This window comes from Nymphaea colorata, chromosome 3 (assembly GCF_008831285.2).
Source record: "Nymphaea colorata isolate Beijing-Zhang1983 chromosome 3, ASM883128v2, whole genome shotgun sequence".
Lineage (NCBI taxonomy): Eukaryota > Viridiplantae > Streptophyta > Magnoliopsida > Nymphaeales > Nymphaeaceae > Nymphaea > Nymphaea colorata.
The window spans coordinates 27,545,291-27,562,468 of NC_045140.1; the positions used below are offsets into that span (position 1 = coordinate 27,545,291).

At 39.4% G+C, this 17,178-nt stretch overlaps 2 protein-coding genes across 9 annotated transcripts; one reads left to right on the top strand and one right to left on the bottom strand.

The window, feature by feature from the left end:
- The first annotated feature begins 1,404 nt into the window (after positions 1 to 1,404).
- On the top strand, positions 1,405 to 4,774 carry LOC116249598 (uncharacterized). 7 transcript variants are annotated; one of them, XM_031622741.2, is made up of 3 exons: positions 1,405 to 1,543; positions 3,765 to 3,994; positions 4,111 to 4,774. In XM_031622741.2, exons 2-3 carry the CDS (start codon positions 3,914 to 3,916, stop codon positions 4,636 to 4,638), a joined length of 609 nt encoding a protein of 202 aa, XP_031478601.1. In that variant the 5' UTR covers positions 1,405 to 1,543; positions 3,765 to 3,913; the 3' UTR covers positions 4,639 to 4,774. The 7 variants fall into 7 exon arrangements, with proteins under 7 accessions (XP_031478601.1, XP_031478597.1, XP_031478602.1 ...); XM_031622737.2 differs by lacking the exon at positions 1,405 to 1,543 and adding an exon at positions 1,550 to 1,863; XM_031622742.2 differs by lacking the exon at positions 1,405 to 1,543 and adding an exon at positions 1,550 to 1,863 and having other exon boundaries at positions 3,801 to 3,994.
- A 2,081-nt stretch (positions 4,775 to 6,855) lies between these two features.
- LOC116251230 (BTB/POZ domain-containing protein SR1IP1) lies at positions 6,856 to 10,368 on the bottom strand. 2 transcript variants are annotated; one of them, XM_031625379.2, is made up of 5 exons: positions 9,956 to 10,368; positions 9,685 to 9,754; positions 8,789 to 9,400; positions 8,165 to 8,695; positions 6,856 to 7,442 (listed from the first exon to the last, which is right to left on the bottom strand). In XM_031625379.2, exons 1-5 carry the CDS (start codon positions 10,009 to 10,011, stop codon positions 6,915 to 6,917), a joined length of 1,797 nt encoding a protein of 598 aa, XP_031481239.1. In that variant the 5' UTR covers positions 10,012 to 10,368; the 3' UTR covers positions 6,856 to 6,914. The 2 variants fall into 2 exon arrangements, with proteins under 2 accessions (XP_031481239.1, XP_031481238.1); XM_031625378.2 differs by lacking the exon at positions 9,956 to 10,368 and having other exon boundaries at positions 9,685 to 9,949.
- Positions 10,369 to 17,178: the final 6,810 nt, after the last annotated feature.

A 17,178-nucleotide genomic window follows, 5' to 3' on the forward strand; every position in this document is an offset into this window, starting at 1 on the left:
GTTTCTGAATTCCTTGATATGGGCCATACTTCTGCTGACCGCTACGAAAGAGGAAACTTGCATGCTTTGTCCTTATCATTTAAACCCATCCGAAAATTCCGGTGCTCCTTTTCTGTCATCACAGTGAATAAGAACTCGCCTACTTGAAACAACGATATGCAAGACTGTAAAATCTCGAGCTTGCCCACATAACAGCCTTCTGCCCACAAACTATTATTTGCCAATTGTGAGTAAAAGTTTAAACAATATCTAGAAATTTAGGACAAAATTCCCGCTTCCAAAGTTTAAAATAAAAAGGCTCGTCCTTGTGCCCTTTAAGTTGATGGAGGTATGTATACGTATAGACCCTTGGAATCAATATCTACTGATATTAATCTTCAAAGGGGCTTAATTCATCCAAATGAACCTAGCTATCTTCTATTAACTTATTTAATGAGATTATAAAGTTATTTTACGAAGTACAAGCTATGAGTAAAAGAAATAGATATCTGAAGATTCGATATGGCCGTGCAGATGCAGGTCGATTATCTGTATCTTTTTAGTAAAATGATTCACGTCTCCTTCACCGATATTGAAAACATTGCCTGGTTGAACCCCCCAAATTGATTTCGGTGTCCTTTTGTTGTACACTCCTATACTCCATGACTGGTTGGACATGAAAAAATACAAAAAAGATCGATCTCACGAGCCAGTGTATGACACTGGCCAGTGCAGATTTTGGATGATGGCCCAAGCAGCAGGATCAGCAAGCCGCGCATAAGATAATATCTTCTGCATTATTTTTCATAAGCTATTTCTGACTTTTCACCGTCTTCAAAAGCTGCTGATGAGCGCTTAAAGGAAAAAAATCAAATCAAATGTTTGCACGGAAGGAGGGAAGATAGTTTGAGTGGTTTCGTTGGAATTGAATAAAGGCAAACATGTTTCTTCCTTTGCAGAAACCACAGTCAGAAGACACCACCTGTTCAAATGATTTCATATATTAAGAACAACAATCGCAATTGGGAAGGTCGGTAAGCTCAGAAAAAGTGGGTCCTCTGCTACTGCATTCACTGCATGTCTTTTTCCCTGTACGGTAGTTTCATTATTCAAAGTGGAATTACTGCAACAGTTGTGGAATGGCGTCCCTCATGATCTCTATCTCCTTCCTCTGCCCCACTGCCCCATCTTTGGACAGCAGCGCGTGCTTGTAACTGCGCAATGTCGGGGTGAGAAATTCATGTCCTTCTTTACCTTCTTGCAAGTTGCAACGACAGAGAAACACTCACCAGAAAAGTAATAGGGAAAAGGTGGTAAAAAAGAAATAAAGAAAAGATGGTACCCACATGCCTGCATGTGATAAACTAGATAAACTCGAGTAGATACGGTTGTTCCTTTGTATGCATCTAATATCTTCGTTGCTTTTGGATTGGTCTGGTTAGAGAAACCTTGTCACTACTCTAAGGACGAAGCAGAAATATTGCGTCTTTCTTTTGGCCTTCTCATGGACTTTTGCCAAAAGGCGGATTTCTTTAATGCTCTTTGGTGGTTGTGCTTGTGTCTGGTGAGGGATCCGTGCTAGATTCGATTTTGTTTATGAGGCTTTGATTTCATTGACAACTGTTGCTGTGTCATATAAAATTCAGTGGTACATGTGATTTGTGTTCATAAATGCCAAGGCTCCTCCTTGCTATGCTTTTGGGCACAGAGGCAGGTCTCAGCGGAGGTGAACTCTTTTGCTGCCTCAACTTGAAAACTCTCTTTCCTTTCTCTTTCCTGAGGATTTCTCTCTCTCTCTGTGTTCTCATTCGTTGGTATGAGATGCCGTTGAATGAACTGCTCTAGAAGTAGAGGATCATTTAGTAGTGTCCTATACTCAACGAGGTAAGCTTTGCGCATCCTACCATTTCCAAGCTACTACCCTTTAATGGGCCATTTGGTAGTCACGGTCAATATGGGACCATAGCCTAGTTGATCTAGAAGAGATACTGTTTCATTGTTTTCCTCCCTCGTATGCTTTCACAAAGGGCTATGATCTTGATTTGGCGTGTTGTTACTCCTTAGGATGATCTTGTTTGGTGTCTACTCCATGTTATAGCAACAACCCTTGTATTTCTGTCATCATTGTTCTTTATAGTTACTTGAGTTGTTGTAGAAATTACCTTTCTGTGAGAACACATGCAACTGGTTCGCTATGGAGAACCTGGATCCGTTTTCACATTTCTTTTCCTTCAATTTGCAGCGAGCTGCATCAGAAAACCATGAATGACATGCTTACTTAGAGCTCTGGCTGGTGAAAATGTTTATCAGTTCTTTAGATGCTAATTCTAACTTCAGAAGTCTTGTTCACCATCCCTTTTCATTTTTATATGTTACTGGAATGTTTATTGTGTGCATATGACCATGAACATTTTGATGCAAGTCGTGCTTACTGAATTTAACTCAACCTCTTCTACATGTCTATGCTCCAGATATGAGATGCATAGGTGGCGTCGATGAAATCACTAAGTCTGATTACATTCAATAGATATACATTTTGCTAGATTGGTCTTTGGATGCCAAAAGCTGAACCTGCACATTTCTATGGTCCAACAAGTACTTTTAAAAAGTGATCTTCAAGGAAATATTTCATGCAGTCTAACAGTTCCATACCTGTAGCATTTTGTCAAAAGCAACTCTGTTTTGGTGGCCAGAGGATGACCAGATTTTTCTTTCTCGAAGACTTATCTCCAATTATTTGAAGGATGAAGCACAAGACTGATGCTTTTACTGCATGATTAACTGAATAAGGCTGTGTTGTAATGGGGTTATGCAATTGAGATCAGTTTTATTGCAGGACAGACAACTACTTGTATTTGAAGTTTGTCACATAAAACTGTATATATCTGCATAACTACTTGGAAGCAACGGATAGCACTTCTAATTATGATTATTTGATCTAGCTTCTAAGACTCACTCTTCTCAATGGAATACATCATATGTAACCAATCATAAACTACGTTCACATGGTTCTGTCTGATCAGTCCCGGAGATTATGCCTGTACATTCATCAGACGAGAGATAACTTGGTCAACTGAGACAATAGATCTTACAGTTCCGGGGAAAAGAAGGAATACATTGGAAGGGACAAGAAAATCGTCATGCTCAGTTGTTTCTATTATATGCCAGGTTGAACCAAGACAAAATGGCCACCTAATGTCCCAGTGATATGCTTTCTTTGGAACAATGTTCCTACAGTGTCTGGAGCATGAGTTTAGACTCAGCGTCCTATGATGGTGGCATTTACAATATTTTGACTTGAAATATTTCAGAAAATGCTCCACCAATCTCTTCATGCATCACTAACTAGTAACTATGCTATGGGAATGCATTTGGAATGAAAATATTGCATGATATGTAGGTACTATAAGGACCTCTTTGTTTTGGCCTTAGATGACGAAAGTTACTGAATCATGCCAGTTATGATAGTTAACATATACTCAAGCTATCATGCAAATGGAGTGGTGAATGCAGTTTCTACTGTGTGATAGTTGTTTTATTCATGTGCAAAAGAAATTTGAATTTGTATGTTTGTGAACTGCCAGATACATGAACCCAGGTGCAGTATGTTACTATTTCAGTACTTTTCAACAGTTAGCTGTACCATTTGGTTCTCTTTGAAAGTTCAAGATGCACAGTACTATTTCAGACATCATTCCTTTTGGTTTTGTGAAGATTGTCTGCACTCCAAGCCTATATTCTGACCTTTTAACAATAAACTTTTCTGGCACATGCTTCTGTTGTAGGTATTAAACTACCAATTTTGGCTGTTTTCTTTTAAGATAGAAGAGCAGCCTAGTTCAAGATAGTGTGGTTAAGGGTTCCCATCCCACACTATAGAAGACAAGTTCACCAGAATAAACATCAAGGGGCTGCTCTATAACTTCTCCTAAACATGGGGAGACTTTTGAAGCAGTACGAGAAAGAGCATTTGAAGTCAACGATGCTTAAGCATGAAGAAACATTTAAAGAGCAGGTGAATATGAGTCTTCATTTTCTTTTTCCCTCAAATTGGTCTTTTTCTACCTTTTATCCTGTAACTATGATTATTTGCAAATTTCAATAATACAATATGTTATCGGAAAACTGCAGATATGTGAACTCCATCGCCTGTATCGGGTTCAGAAACTATTAATGAATGATGTGAAAAACAACCGTTCCTCATCTACAACAACTTTTGGTATACAAAGACAGCCAAGTTCACAAGCTACCATCCACCAAGCTCAGGGTTCACTTAGGATGCAAAAGATGATTGATCTAGAGCACCCTGCTGAGGAACCTGCCATAGAATGCATGGAAGATGCTGCAGTAGGGTGCGAGATTGAACATGAGACTGATATTGAACTGACCTTGAGCACTGGATGTAACAAGAAGAAGAAGAAGAAGGACCAGCCCTCGTATTGCAATGCCAGTGCACCTTTCCCTTCAGCGTCTATTAAATCTGATGCTGGTCATGTTCCAGTGACGGGAAGCAATCTAAGGTTATGGGAAAGACTAACAGGACCTAGCTGGGAAAGCTTCCAGGATGAACAGAAGAGAACTTACAATGACGAGGAGCTTTCAAGACAAAAAGGACAACCACTTTGGCTTTTTCCAGTTTTAAGTTTGAATGTGACATAAATATGACATGTACAGTTTTGCTGTTAATTCAGGTTCTCTTACCTGTGTAGCTAATTTCCACGTCAACTGTTCCTAGCTATTCCTACCAAAAAGTATATTGAACTAGATCATAGCTAAATTACCTGTTCTTGACTAATCTTGCCCAAAGTCTGTTAATTTTTATGCCGATGTGGGATGCACGAGGACTACATTCATGTTGAAATTGCAAAGTGCAAGGCGTGTTATGATCACTGTATGTTCAACAGAAAGTGTTCACTTTTTGGAAGCAAAATGAAGGTGCATTATACCATATTTCCTGACATTAAAGAGCTATACAAGTTATAACAACAGATGCAAGTAACAGACAAGTGCAAAATCCAATTGAAGATGCTTCCTGTACTCTGTCAATCTGACCACTAACATCTCTGTTAAATTTGCAACTACAAGTTTCTTAAAATCTAACCCTATTTCTTCAGGAACCGCAATGTCTAATCCCACAGTAACGGCTTCATCATAAAATGGTTCAAACTAGCACTATCGAATTGGCTTCAATTCAATTTCCTGCTGAAAAATGTGCGTCAACTTTCTGAATACTAAAATTATTCTTTCCCAGAGGAGGAACTTTTTAGTATTTGGCAATAATATGCATTCTAGACGTTTTTGTAATTCTTTTAGCTTACTGCGTAAGCCATTTGGAGGGCGTCCATCAAAAGTCCTGCTTCCTGATGGGAATTATCCTCATATAAAATCATGCCACTTTTTCAGTATATGGCTTCTCTAGCACCAGGTAGACAGAACCATAACACTTTTTTCCGCCAAAGAATGGTCAAGCCTCATCTTTAACCAGTCTAGCTAGGCGCTCGTTAACATATAAACGAATCATTTCTAGGTGGAAACTGGGCGTCTTCAGTGTCTATGTTTTTTATGGTGTAATGATCATTATTCCTTTCCTTTAGAAACATTCTAAAAGAAAGTCTTCATGGTCGTGCACCTGTGAAAATTAAAAGGCTTTTTTCCGTTTGCTTCTGCTCACCATGATAAAAACGAAGAACATGGTTCACTGTTTGTAGCTTGCAGCTTGACAAGCTTAGGGACTCCAAGGGCAACTGTCCTAGCCTTTGATTCCTACACACTTCCAGAAGAAAAATGCCTTAGCATGGCTAGTGCATATACCAATAAAGGAGGGGGAGGGGGGTGTGGGGAAGCAGAGTCTTACCATGTGCATTGAACATTAGCAAAAGGCCTGACATAGAAGAACCCCAAAAGATGCCACAAACTTAATTAACAGATAAAGAGAGACGAATAGAATGCATAAATCATCACAATTTGAGAATAAAAGACCATCAAACTATTCAAGGAACTATGTCCCGTTATTTCCCAGTAGCGGAGACTTCATGAATGACTGACCACAAAACATTTCCAGCCATACATCGCACCAAAGTAGCAAAATTCATTATGGAAAAAGTCCGCACCATCACACTAGGCATGAGACAAATAGTGAGAAAAAGGAGAAAGATGATTGTCAACCATATGACCACCACCGATGTTTCCTTGTGAACCTTCAAGAATTTAAGTTTCTTTAGCTTCCGTATAAATGCTTTCAAAGGTGTGTATTAAAATATGAGCAAGTAACTAGGAAACCTGACATCGCTGCCACCGTTGGAAGTTTTAGCAAGTGATGTCAAATCAACATGAAGTTCTGTTCATTGCACTAGGAGAGCAAACCCAGATGCGCTCACCCATCACACATCAACTACCAAAACTCTCACCAATGGGCTTACCAGAAGGGACGCTCCAAAAGAAAATTGATGTTCACGACGGGTACTTGAAAGTTGAAGGCTGGTGTTCTGTATCTCTGGAATTTAACACATTGGGCCTTTTAGTTTTTTTGGCAAGACCATGCCAACATGATCTGATTCACCGTTAGGAGGTTGCAGAAATATATAGTTTCTTCTGATTCAGTGTTTTCTGCAATAAGAAAACCACGTTGATGTATGTAGGAAATACGGTGTTCAAGCAAATTTGTGCTGGCATAAAATGCAAACGAATACCAAATTATCAAAAGATATTTACTTCCCTTAACACAAACTGCTTATTTTCTTTTTTATTTTTTTCTTATGTTTTTCGTTCAAGGTGCAGGTTTCTGCATAAAGAAGAAAAGGTTAAGGGAATAAAAAAGAAAGGACAATACAAAAGGTAAAGAGGAATACGGGAAAAGAGAACACAATGAAGACCATATACTTTACAATTTTTTTTTGGATATCCACTATAAAATAAAATTACAAGGGATCAAGGTTTTAGGAGATTGAATGTCTCCGGTCTTTATTTGGCTTTCCTCTGACTTTAGCAACTGACAAAGGCTTCACTCCTTCAGCACGCATGAAGGGATAAAGGCGACCTAGTTTCTTTGACACTGTGTTCATAAATGACTTTCTGGGCAGTGGAGGCTTTTCATCAGACGCAGAAACAGAAGCTGGAAGCGTATTTGGTGGAGGCTTTTCAAGCTCCTTAAGTCGCATGCGCATCTTTACGAGTTCCAGTTTCAAATCCTCATTTTCTCTCCGCAAGCACGAAAGCTCGTCTGCAACAAGATGGTCGCTTGAATAGGTGCTCAGTTTGCTAATGGCAGGAGATTCAGCTCCCATAACATTTCCATTCATCGTATCTCGGAGACGTTGTTGTTCATAGTAAAGCACTTGTACAACAGTCTGTACAGGAAGTCTGTCATTTTGAGCCGCATGAGCACAGGCTTCTCTTGAGAGCTTTTGGCAGTCCATCATGCTGCAGACCTTCTTTCTCTCCATGTCACTTAGAGTAGGATGGGCCTACAAGTATCAACCAACATGGAGATTGAACAAGGATGCCCTGGTAATTTGTCTACAAGAATCAACAAAAATGGAAGTTGAACAAATATGCCTCCTATAGTTCCATGTATATTCAGCCAGTTTCTTGACAGGAAATTAGAAGAAATACGGCAGAAGCCCATCGTCTGCCAGCCCAAAAGATAATTTTCATGTTCTTGACTACTACCATATTTCTGATGTCCTAAGTACCACCACGATTTAGCTAATCTGACATTTTGTGGAACGAAAAAAACAATGGACACCTTAGCATGGATGTTCATGTAATGACAATGGAGAATGAGTTTCCAAGAATATTTTCTTCGTTTTTGAGGAAAATCATGCTAACGGTAATGTATAATCGAGTTTCACGAGTCATTGTATATATCAACAAAGCCTGTCCAGTGTCTGGTAGAGCTAAGGTGAGGGCGGCTTCCAAGTGCTTGCCGACACAAGAGTTACTTAAAGGATGGCATTCTCACCCAACTATTTGTCTAAGAAGCCCACCGGTACGTTCCTACTGTCGCTAAAGTGCCTGAAACAGTTTACAAATGGAAAAAATTTCTTTATAATGGATCTACCTGCTGCGACATTTTACTGAAAGGAAAATTGTAGTTCACCATGGTAAACATGTGCATTTCCGCAGACATCTTTGATCCAAGAAAAGAGGTTGGGAGTGAGAAGTGGAACTTTGTTAAGATACTCACCTTTAAGTAGATATCTATTGCCCTGTACATGCCATCTTCGGTAATCCTAGCTTGTTCTGGTACCAATTCAGCAAGGCTGATAAACTTGGCAACTTTCAAGTTTGGATCCGTTGCAATTTCTGCAACATAGTTCTCCATAAGCCTGCCAACCCTTTCCAAGTCTGCGTTTGGAGGATATGCAAAATCATCATCGGCATTCGGACCCTCTATCATATCTCTCTCTAAGTAGTTTACCAAGATCCTTTGAACTGTATCTACATCAAACAACGTGTCACCAGCAAAAGAATAGGAAGGAATCAATAAATCGTCCAATACTGCTTGACCAAGCTGCAGACCCATCCTCTTCTCTAGATCGAGCCTGCAAGCAACTGTTGTCTCCAGGTATATTGCAGCCCGCAGAAGCATTGACAAGAAGCTGACCGACATTGAATTTTTCTCCCCTGGCAAAAGGCTTACAATGGTTTCCAGAATAACCCGTTTCTCGTGTTCCTGTTTCAGCTCTATCACCTTTCTTCCCCTCCCAAAAATTTCCTGCAATTTTTTCGTTTGCATATATTAGTCATATACAGTTGAAAGAAATTGACAAAATGAAATAGCAATAGACCTTGTTATGATCTCCTTTACCAATCCTCTCAATGACTTTTGAGCATATAGCATAAGCACTGGTCCAAGAGCGGACTGGTTAAACCCTCTGGCCTTCATTGCCATGAGAACCCGTTGGAAGATATCAATTCGTAGAAGCGTTAGATCCTCTGCCCACCAGTCAACTATTGCCGATCTATGGTGGGATGCTGAAGAGCTCAAACTTTCTTGACTGTCTGTTATTCCTGAGGAACTAAATTGGCTTTCTTGGCAGGCAACGTATGCTACTGCATCTATGCACCTATTTATCAATTTAACCTTCTCAGCCATCGGATTCAGCTTTTCACACTGATGCAACACCGATACTGATCCAGAGAGGCTTTTCAAGGCGACTTCGTTGATGTAAGCTTCTGCTCTGCTAACAAGATTGCCGACGGCATAGTCCTCTGTCATCTCTAAATGCTCTGCCACGCATCGGAGCATGGCTATGTTATCAGTACTTATCTCAAAGTTTATGCCGTAGCAGAACCTTGCAGCCAACTCAAACGCTTCCGCTCCACCTGGAATGTCCGGAATTTCTATGAATGAAAGATCTGCATCACTGGCCTCCGCCACTACTTTACGGATATACCCGCATTTTGAAACCAAGGGAAACTGCAGTTCCAACCACCATAAATCAGTCAAACAAAAAAAAATTGAGTTCATGAGAGGTGCAAAGGATGTCTCACAGTGAAAGGTTAGCCATTAGCAACAAAAAAAGTGATCAGGAAAAGATTGTAAAAAAAAAAAAAAATCAACTCAGAAAAAACAATAGCGTAACGGTTTTTTAGCTTTATCTTGCTCCCAGTAGATGAACCAGGAAAAAGTTCAACGACTACTGATAAAAATTTTCCAGCACAGTGTCAAATTTCGGAGAGCGATGGACAAAATTAGCTTACTTTGTGCAGGGAGAAGTTGGCTCCTCCGGCATGAACGGTGACATCACTTGGGATCTCCTGGGAAAAGATCCTGTTTTCATCACCAACGCCATGAAAAATTCCAAAAGAACTAAATTTGTCAGATTCGCTGCCCATTTACAACCAACAAAACAGAAAAGCTCTGAAGAAGAGAGACAGAGACAGAGAGACAGAGATCTTAATGAGCAAGGAAAAGAAAGAAAGATTGAATCATGGTGGTGGAATAGGTGGGTGGTGGCGTTGGCGGAGATACCATTCACTAGTTCTCCTCATGGCAGTAGAGAGAAGTTGCTTCTTTTTGGTTGACATAATCTGCAAAACTTGAGTGGTCTGTGTTATTTTTCTTGCCAATCACTGCAGAATCAGCAGCACTCACCACCACCATTACAAATTCTCCTCTCTGGAGAAGCTTATCTCTTTCCCTATCCTTACGTCTCCATCAGCGAGTAGAACAAGGTTTAGGAAGCGTCCTTGCACAAAACACAGCCTCCATGCTGATGCTAGTGGATGGGGGAGATAGTATGAAGCTGATGGCTTTGTACTGTCTCTCTTTCTATGTGCGTGTGCCTTTTTTTATTACTTCGGTTCAGTTCAGTGGGTGGTGGTGCTGCAAAAGAATGTTGAGGACTCCGCGCGTGTGACATGGGCTTTGGGTTTCAAAGTGGAGGTGAGAAAACGAGCTCTTATCATCATTTGTTAATAATTTTTGGAAGCTGCATGCCTTGCTCTTCTCTGTCCATGTCAAAATTATTGAAGCGGCCGTTGAGAAATGAGGACCTCCTCTAGGCCTTTCCTTTTTCAGCGAGAATCTCTCTCTCTCTCTCTCTCTCTCTCTCTGCCCCACACACAGAAAGTTTAGGGGTGATTATCTGGTAACTCAATAGTTTCAAACGTAGATTAATGTTGAAGAGTTGAAAACATTTTCACTTGAACTGTTGAACAGTATGGACATACGTTCGTTCATATATGTGTCACAGGCTTTGTGAAATTTGTTAGAAGAGGACTTGTTGGTATCTCAGATCCTGTAAAAAGCAAATTCATCTTATGCAGCCCTTTGGACCACTAGTCTCGAAGGAACTGCCAAAGGAGCCCCATCTCATACCTTTTTGCCTTATCATCATATGCCCTAACGTCCAAATAACTTCTATCCTAGTAACATTATTCTGCAAATTTACAGGCAAAAAGATAGAGCAGTCAGCTTCCCCATTGATCCATCAACATGGACACGGACACTTGAGACGGTTCAATTTTTCAGAAGAGAACGTATAAGAAGACATGAACATGTACGTGTTCGGGGCCGAACACACTGTGGTGTTAGTGTGTTTGACAGCCACTACTGCATGTTTTTTTCAGGACCAAATGGGTTTGGCAGTCCCATTTTGTCAAAGACAACCAGCTTTCTTACAGTAACTTTAACGTAAGGCAAAATTTCGTTCGGTAGACAACCTTTCTTTTAATTTTAAGAAAGTCTCGTAATTATGGATGCAAAGGCTGTAGCGTTGTTTATTACGACGTTCCACTTATATTGATGGAATACATATATTTCCTGACATAGGTGTCATCGCATATGAAATGTAAATCGCCCCTTACTTTCGCCGTTAAATTAGGGCATAAGATTAAAATATTTCATTTAAATAATTGAGTTGGTCGGGTTCCTTTGGGCTTCTGAAAAGTGAAAAGTGTAGTTTTTACTCTCGTGCATGGAAACTGTTCACACTTTTAACCGGGACAAGGGTAACAGGTTATATGTTACTATACGTTAAAATGATTAAGATGCCCCTATTAATAAAATGCAAGACCCTCCTATAAGGGTAAAAGGGAAACTTGACAAAATTTGACTTTAAAAAATTACCAAGTTACCTCCCTAGTAAAAAGTAGGGACATGTCTTCTCAGGTTAACGTCATAACATGGAAAGTACCCTCGGAGAGGAGGTTTTGGATCAATGAGATTAGTTAGGACCCCGTTTGACAGTTTCCAACAAATTAAGAACACAGTCTCTATCAAGAAACTCAAAACATGCAGTCCTTCTCCTCAATTAGGGCCAAAAGGTTGAATACGAATGAAAAAAATTTCCCAATGATTGTTGCCAGAGATTGTTGGTGGTAGGCCTTCAGACTGGTGGTGGTAGTCCTTTTCTGCCCAGTAAAAAACTGCTACTGTTTGTTTCACCTCTGCTTCTTACCAGATGCATCTCCAGCAGAAATGATGGACGCAGCCTCGGATCCACTGATAACTGACAGTGCTTCTTAGGAATTTGAGAAACAAGATAAGATTCCTTCACCACAGCTATCATGCTCTTCCAATTATTTTCGTCATCTTGTGGCCATGGATGTTCACTGACAGAGATCGAGCAAGCAAATCTTGTTTATGCAGTGCTTCATGCACAAAACAACAGGAAAAGAAAGTAGACAACCGGCACTGCCTTTTCTTCTGATGAGTTCCAAGAATTACACTACTCTGATGAGTTCCAAGAATTACACTACTCTGAACCGACTAGTTTGAGTACTTACCCTCCACAGTAATGTGTTTGTGAATTCCACCAAGTGTTATGTTACTCACACAATGGAGAGTGTTTTGGTGCTAAGTAGCGTCTCCTTTTTTATCTTGTGCAGTGTTGTTCCGCTCCTTGTTGACTTGGAGGTAAAAGGGAAACTGGTTGTGACAGATGTCGCAACAGCCTAGGGAACTGAGGACGCAGCCACTCAAACAAGAGGCTTACATGAAATTTGTCGCTCTATCTGCAAACCTAGCTTTTTTCTGGGAACTAGAGAGAGAACTGTTACCGTTGTTGCATGATTATATATATATATATATTTTCTTATATATATCTTTTGGTAGTGGTATATATATATATATATATATATATCTTTTGGTAGTGGACTGTACTAAATGGTCGAAGAGAACTGCAGATGTGGTGTTCTTGTAAGGCCCTCCGCCATCCAATTAACCCAAGGAAGTGAACAGTTGGGATTCGGAACGGTTAAATACGTTTGGAAGTCAGGCCTGAATTGAATCCAGCACTGTAAAAATGACAAAACCATTAGATTCCAGCCCTTTGCAAAACTTCGCATGATCTTCACGAGTTGTTTACTAGCAACAGTTTTTTCGGTATGGGCCTTGTCGAACTCTTTTCTTTTAAAGTTTTAATTTCTTTTAAAGTTTTAAGATCTTTGGCTTATAATGATCCTGTCTTTCTTTTTGTCACAACGCTCATGAGAAAGCAAAGAATTATTGAATGCATGACACTGGCAGTTCGTAAGAGGCAAAGCTCATTTCTTTTTTGCTTTTAGAGTTTAGAGCTACTTTGAGATTTGAGTGGTCATAAGGTATATCTTTTAACTTGAGTGTCATGCATTTCATAGTCTTTATTTTAGAAAAATAGCAGCACCTATAAAAATCTAATTGAAGATGCATAATGACCAACTACGCTATGCTCCTCGAGACAATTGAATGCATGTTGCTGATCAGTAAACAAGTGATGTACTCCATGTTCATTCGCTAGCTTGAATAATTTTGGAAAGGCCTCTAACTTAAAAAGAAGATAATTATTGCTTGAAATTAGAAGTATTTTTTTTGCTTGAGAAGCATGTGCCGGTGCAGATAACCGCAAACTGAAGTTTCAGTTTTTAACGATGAATTTTGATCAGACATAATAGTGGAAGCATGATTGTCATTATGTACTTCGTAGATATATAAAAGGATAAAAGACATGGTGCATAACCTAGAATAACTTATACCAGAACTTTTTTTTAGTGAATAAAAGGAAATCCCACCACTTTATGAAGGCGGAAACCCCACCTTCCTTTCTCATCCCATCAAGGTCGAGAGCTATTTTTAGTATTTGAGGATTGTGTCTCTGTTATACTGTCTTTGCTTCAATTTTTATATTGATGTCTTTATTTAGTGTAGACTTTTTTATCTTTAAAAAGTTCTTTGACTAGGTTGTATTTGTGAAAAAGATAATCACAGTGATGATGCTGATACCTAATTGATGGACGAATGAGCGGATTCTGACAAATCTTTTGTGAGTCGATAAAAAAATATATTAAAAAACTATTTTTCAAACGATAAATGGAAAAGTATATAAAGTTAATTAAAACCAAGAAGAATTGAAGTATCAAAAACAGCTAAAAATGACATGTGGCACTTCTGAACCGGTGACCAAATCAAATGGGTTTTCACTGACTTCGTTTCAAATCGGATGGCTCCAATAACATTGTAGAAAAATCAATGTGAACAACAAATGGTGAACGAAGGCAAACAGGAAAAAGAACAAATTAATTAGTGAACAGCCGGCCTCAAATCTGCAACAGAAGAAAACAACAGATTAAAGTGTCCACAACCCACTTTAGTTGGATCCATTTAAGGTGCGACCAAGACAAGAAGAGATGGCAAGTCACATCCTTGTTAAGGCCAACAGCCACTGCTTTATGGCTTCACTAGCCACCAAATGAGTCTTTGTCGGAATCACACTCCGGTCCGGTGCATCACTCGAGTGATTACACAGCTTTAGGTATTCTTTCAGTTTATTGGGTTACTTCTTTGCAAGTCGTGATTTGGGAAATCTGGAAACATCTTAGTCAATGTTATCCATATCATAGGTATAGACTCATATCGTACGATACATATTGTATAAGTAAGTAAAACCTATGCGATACGTGTTCGAAACACGATACATGCAATACGATGCGATACACGATACGTGAGTAAAATGAAAAAGGAGGCTGATGGCCCTTTTTTTGGGTCTTATTTTGAAACCTACACTCTTCTCTCTCTCTTTTCTTGTTTCTAAACACTGCAAGGGACATGGGAGGAAGAGATTTTCTCCATTTGCATCAAGATTTGCCAATGAAAAAGCTTTATTTCTCGTTGTGGGGAGTCTCGAGACGGTGAAAAGCTTGGAGAAGGAGGGTTTTTTGGTTTCTAACACCAAGAAGGTAAGAAATAACTCATTTTTGTTCTTGAATCATTCATTTCTCTTTTTTCTTACATTTATTTGTATGTTTTTACTTGTTTTGTGAAGATATAATGTCGGATCCTGTATGGCAGTGGTGTACAAGGGTGAATCCCAAAGATAAGTTAAGAGTTAAATGTAATTATTGTAAGCAAATCATATCAGGAGAGAGTTTTGCTTGTTTTTTCAGATTCTTTTTAAAAAAAATTAAATTTTTTTTCTATTTTTTAAATATTTTTTACAAATTAAAAAATTAATTTTACAATACTTTACAATACATTTACGATACGGTGTATAGGTCGACCTGACCGATACGCGATACGATACGGCAGTGATAACATTGGTCCTAGCCTTAACTTAGAGGAAGAATTCGTTGAAATCTTGTGTGCTGCAAGTTGGTCCCGGCAATTGTCTGTAGGAATTGTGACTAGACGAAGGAGTAGATGACAGATGTGTGCCTTATTTGGGTTTCCACTTCACGTGGAACAACTCAGAGTTCTTTGTTCGTTCCCTTTCTTTGTGATTAATGTAAGATTCGTTTCCCCTATAAAATATAGGGTCTCTGCTACTTTGCCAGAGAATGGTGTCCCAAGAGTATTTAACATAAAGAAAATGGAACGTCAAAAGTTTGACATGTATATGAAGCTTTAGTTGCCATGGTAGATGGAACTTAAATGCTGCTGTGAACATTATTCTTTGCATAATTTAGTTCCTCTTCTGACAGATACAATGAATTAAACACACCCAGCTTAGAAGAGCCTGCATGAACCTTTCTTCTTCTTTCTTGGGTAGTTTATTAAACGGTCTAAGTTTATAAGGCCAATGTTTGGTTATTACTTCTAGTTGTCTGCTTGCAGAAGTTGCGTTTCCCTCTCTCTTTTCCTTTTTCTTTTTCTCTTTTTGGTACTGAAACTTTTTCTTCTATGATATCTGATCCCGTTCTTCTCAACTAAAAGTGGGGTATCTGCAATTACAGAAAGCAAATAAAGATCCGACCAATTTTTCCATGATCAGCGTATCTACAGTACTAGAGAGTATTGCATTATTGGAATCGATTCAGATAGCCAGCGATAAAAGTCTATGGATGTGTATGATCTTGTGGATTGGACAGAATGGTAGGGTCCCCTTCTTGCTAAGGGACTTTTCTAGCATGATACCAAGAAATTGAATGCAGTGGTAGGCCCAATCTTACTGCTGTCCTTGTCCAGCTTTTTGGTCTATGAATAGCCCCCACTCTTTCTGGACAACTCTCCAGCCTTTCCCCTTCAGAATTTTTGTTTTTCAGAAAGTAAAACCTTACAGATTTTGTTGACAGGGTCCCACTCCTACATGTGGTTCAAGTATTATCGAGATGGAGGAAGAGGGAGGAATCAGGAATGGGCTAAGGTCATGTTGGCCCACTGATCAGAAGCTTTATTCCACAAACCAACAGAGCTTAAGCACAGAGCAATCAGGCTGGGATATGGAATGTGGGAGGAAGGACTCACAAAGAGCAGTACTTTATCAAGAATGATGGAAGTTTAAGCTTGCATCAAAAGGGGATGGAGCTAGAATTAGGACTTGTAAAACTTAGCTCAAGAATGGATGAAAAGTGGTAAATGATCACCAAGATTCATGATGATGCTGATGACCACGACGACGGCGGCGAGCAACTTCAACCACCAAATGAGTCTCAACATAGAAATTTGTGAATTTTGAGCACTAGAATTCTTGTACCAATCTTTCCCAAATCGTCATCATATTTTAGAACAGATGGATTGGCTGATCATAGCTGGTTCTGAATTGTAGCCTTTTGCAAGACAAAGGGTTCATGTGTTTGCTGGTTAGCGGATGTTTGGTTGTTGTTCTGGACTGAAGGAACATGTTAGAATGGCTGGAATGGTGTTGTCATCATGCTTACCATGCCCTGGATCCACTCGGTCTGTCCCCATTGGGTCCGGCGTTCCTGGAACACGGCTTACTCCCCAGTCCATAGTTGGCAAACTCGCCATTCCTAGTTGCAACTCGCCCGAGTTGGTTAGGATCATCCACTTACTGGGTCTCGAGTCAGGGTTCAATGAGTCAACGAGGATCTTCAACTAGTTACATGTTCTTTTTTTTGTCGTGCATTGCTAAACACTAAAGCTTGTTATTTTTTATTTGTATAATATCACCAAGTGGGGCCTCAGATCCTCGGATATGAGATCCTTAGTCATCTTAGATCTCCTTAAAATATCTTCCAAAGTAAATTAAATGGGCCTCTAAGAAGTTACTCAACAATATGAGCCATTTCCCAAGGGTTTGTTTTGCAGATGGAACATTATGTAACTCTTTCATAAATATTGCTTAAAAGTTTAGAAAAATGCATGGTACACATTAAAAAGTGTTATATGAATCTACCTCAATTTTCGATGCATCATAAAACAATTACAAATTGTTCTCCAAGGGCGGGGCGTCAGTGTACACATCAGTGTAGTGGCGCAATTTGTGTGAACCAAATCCAAGAGTGTAAAATGAACAGGGTTGGTGTCGGAGAGTTTTG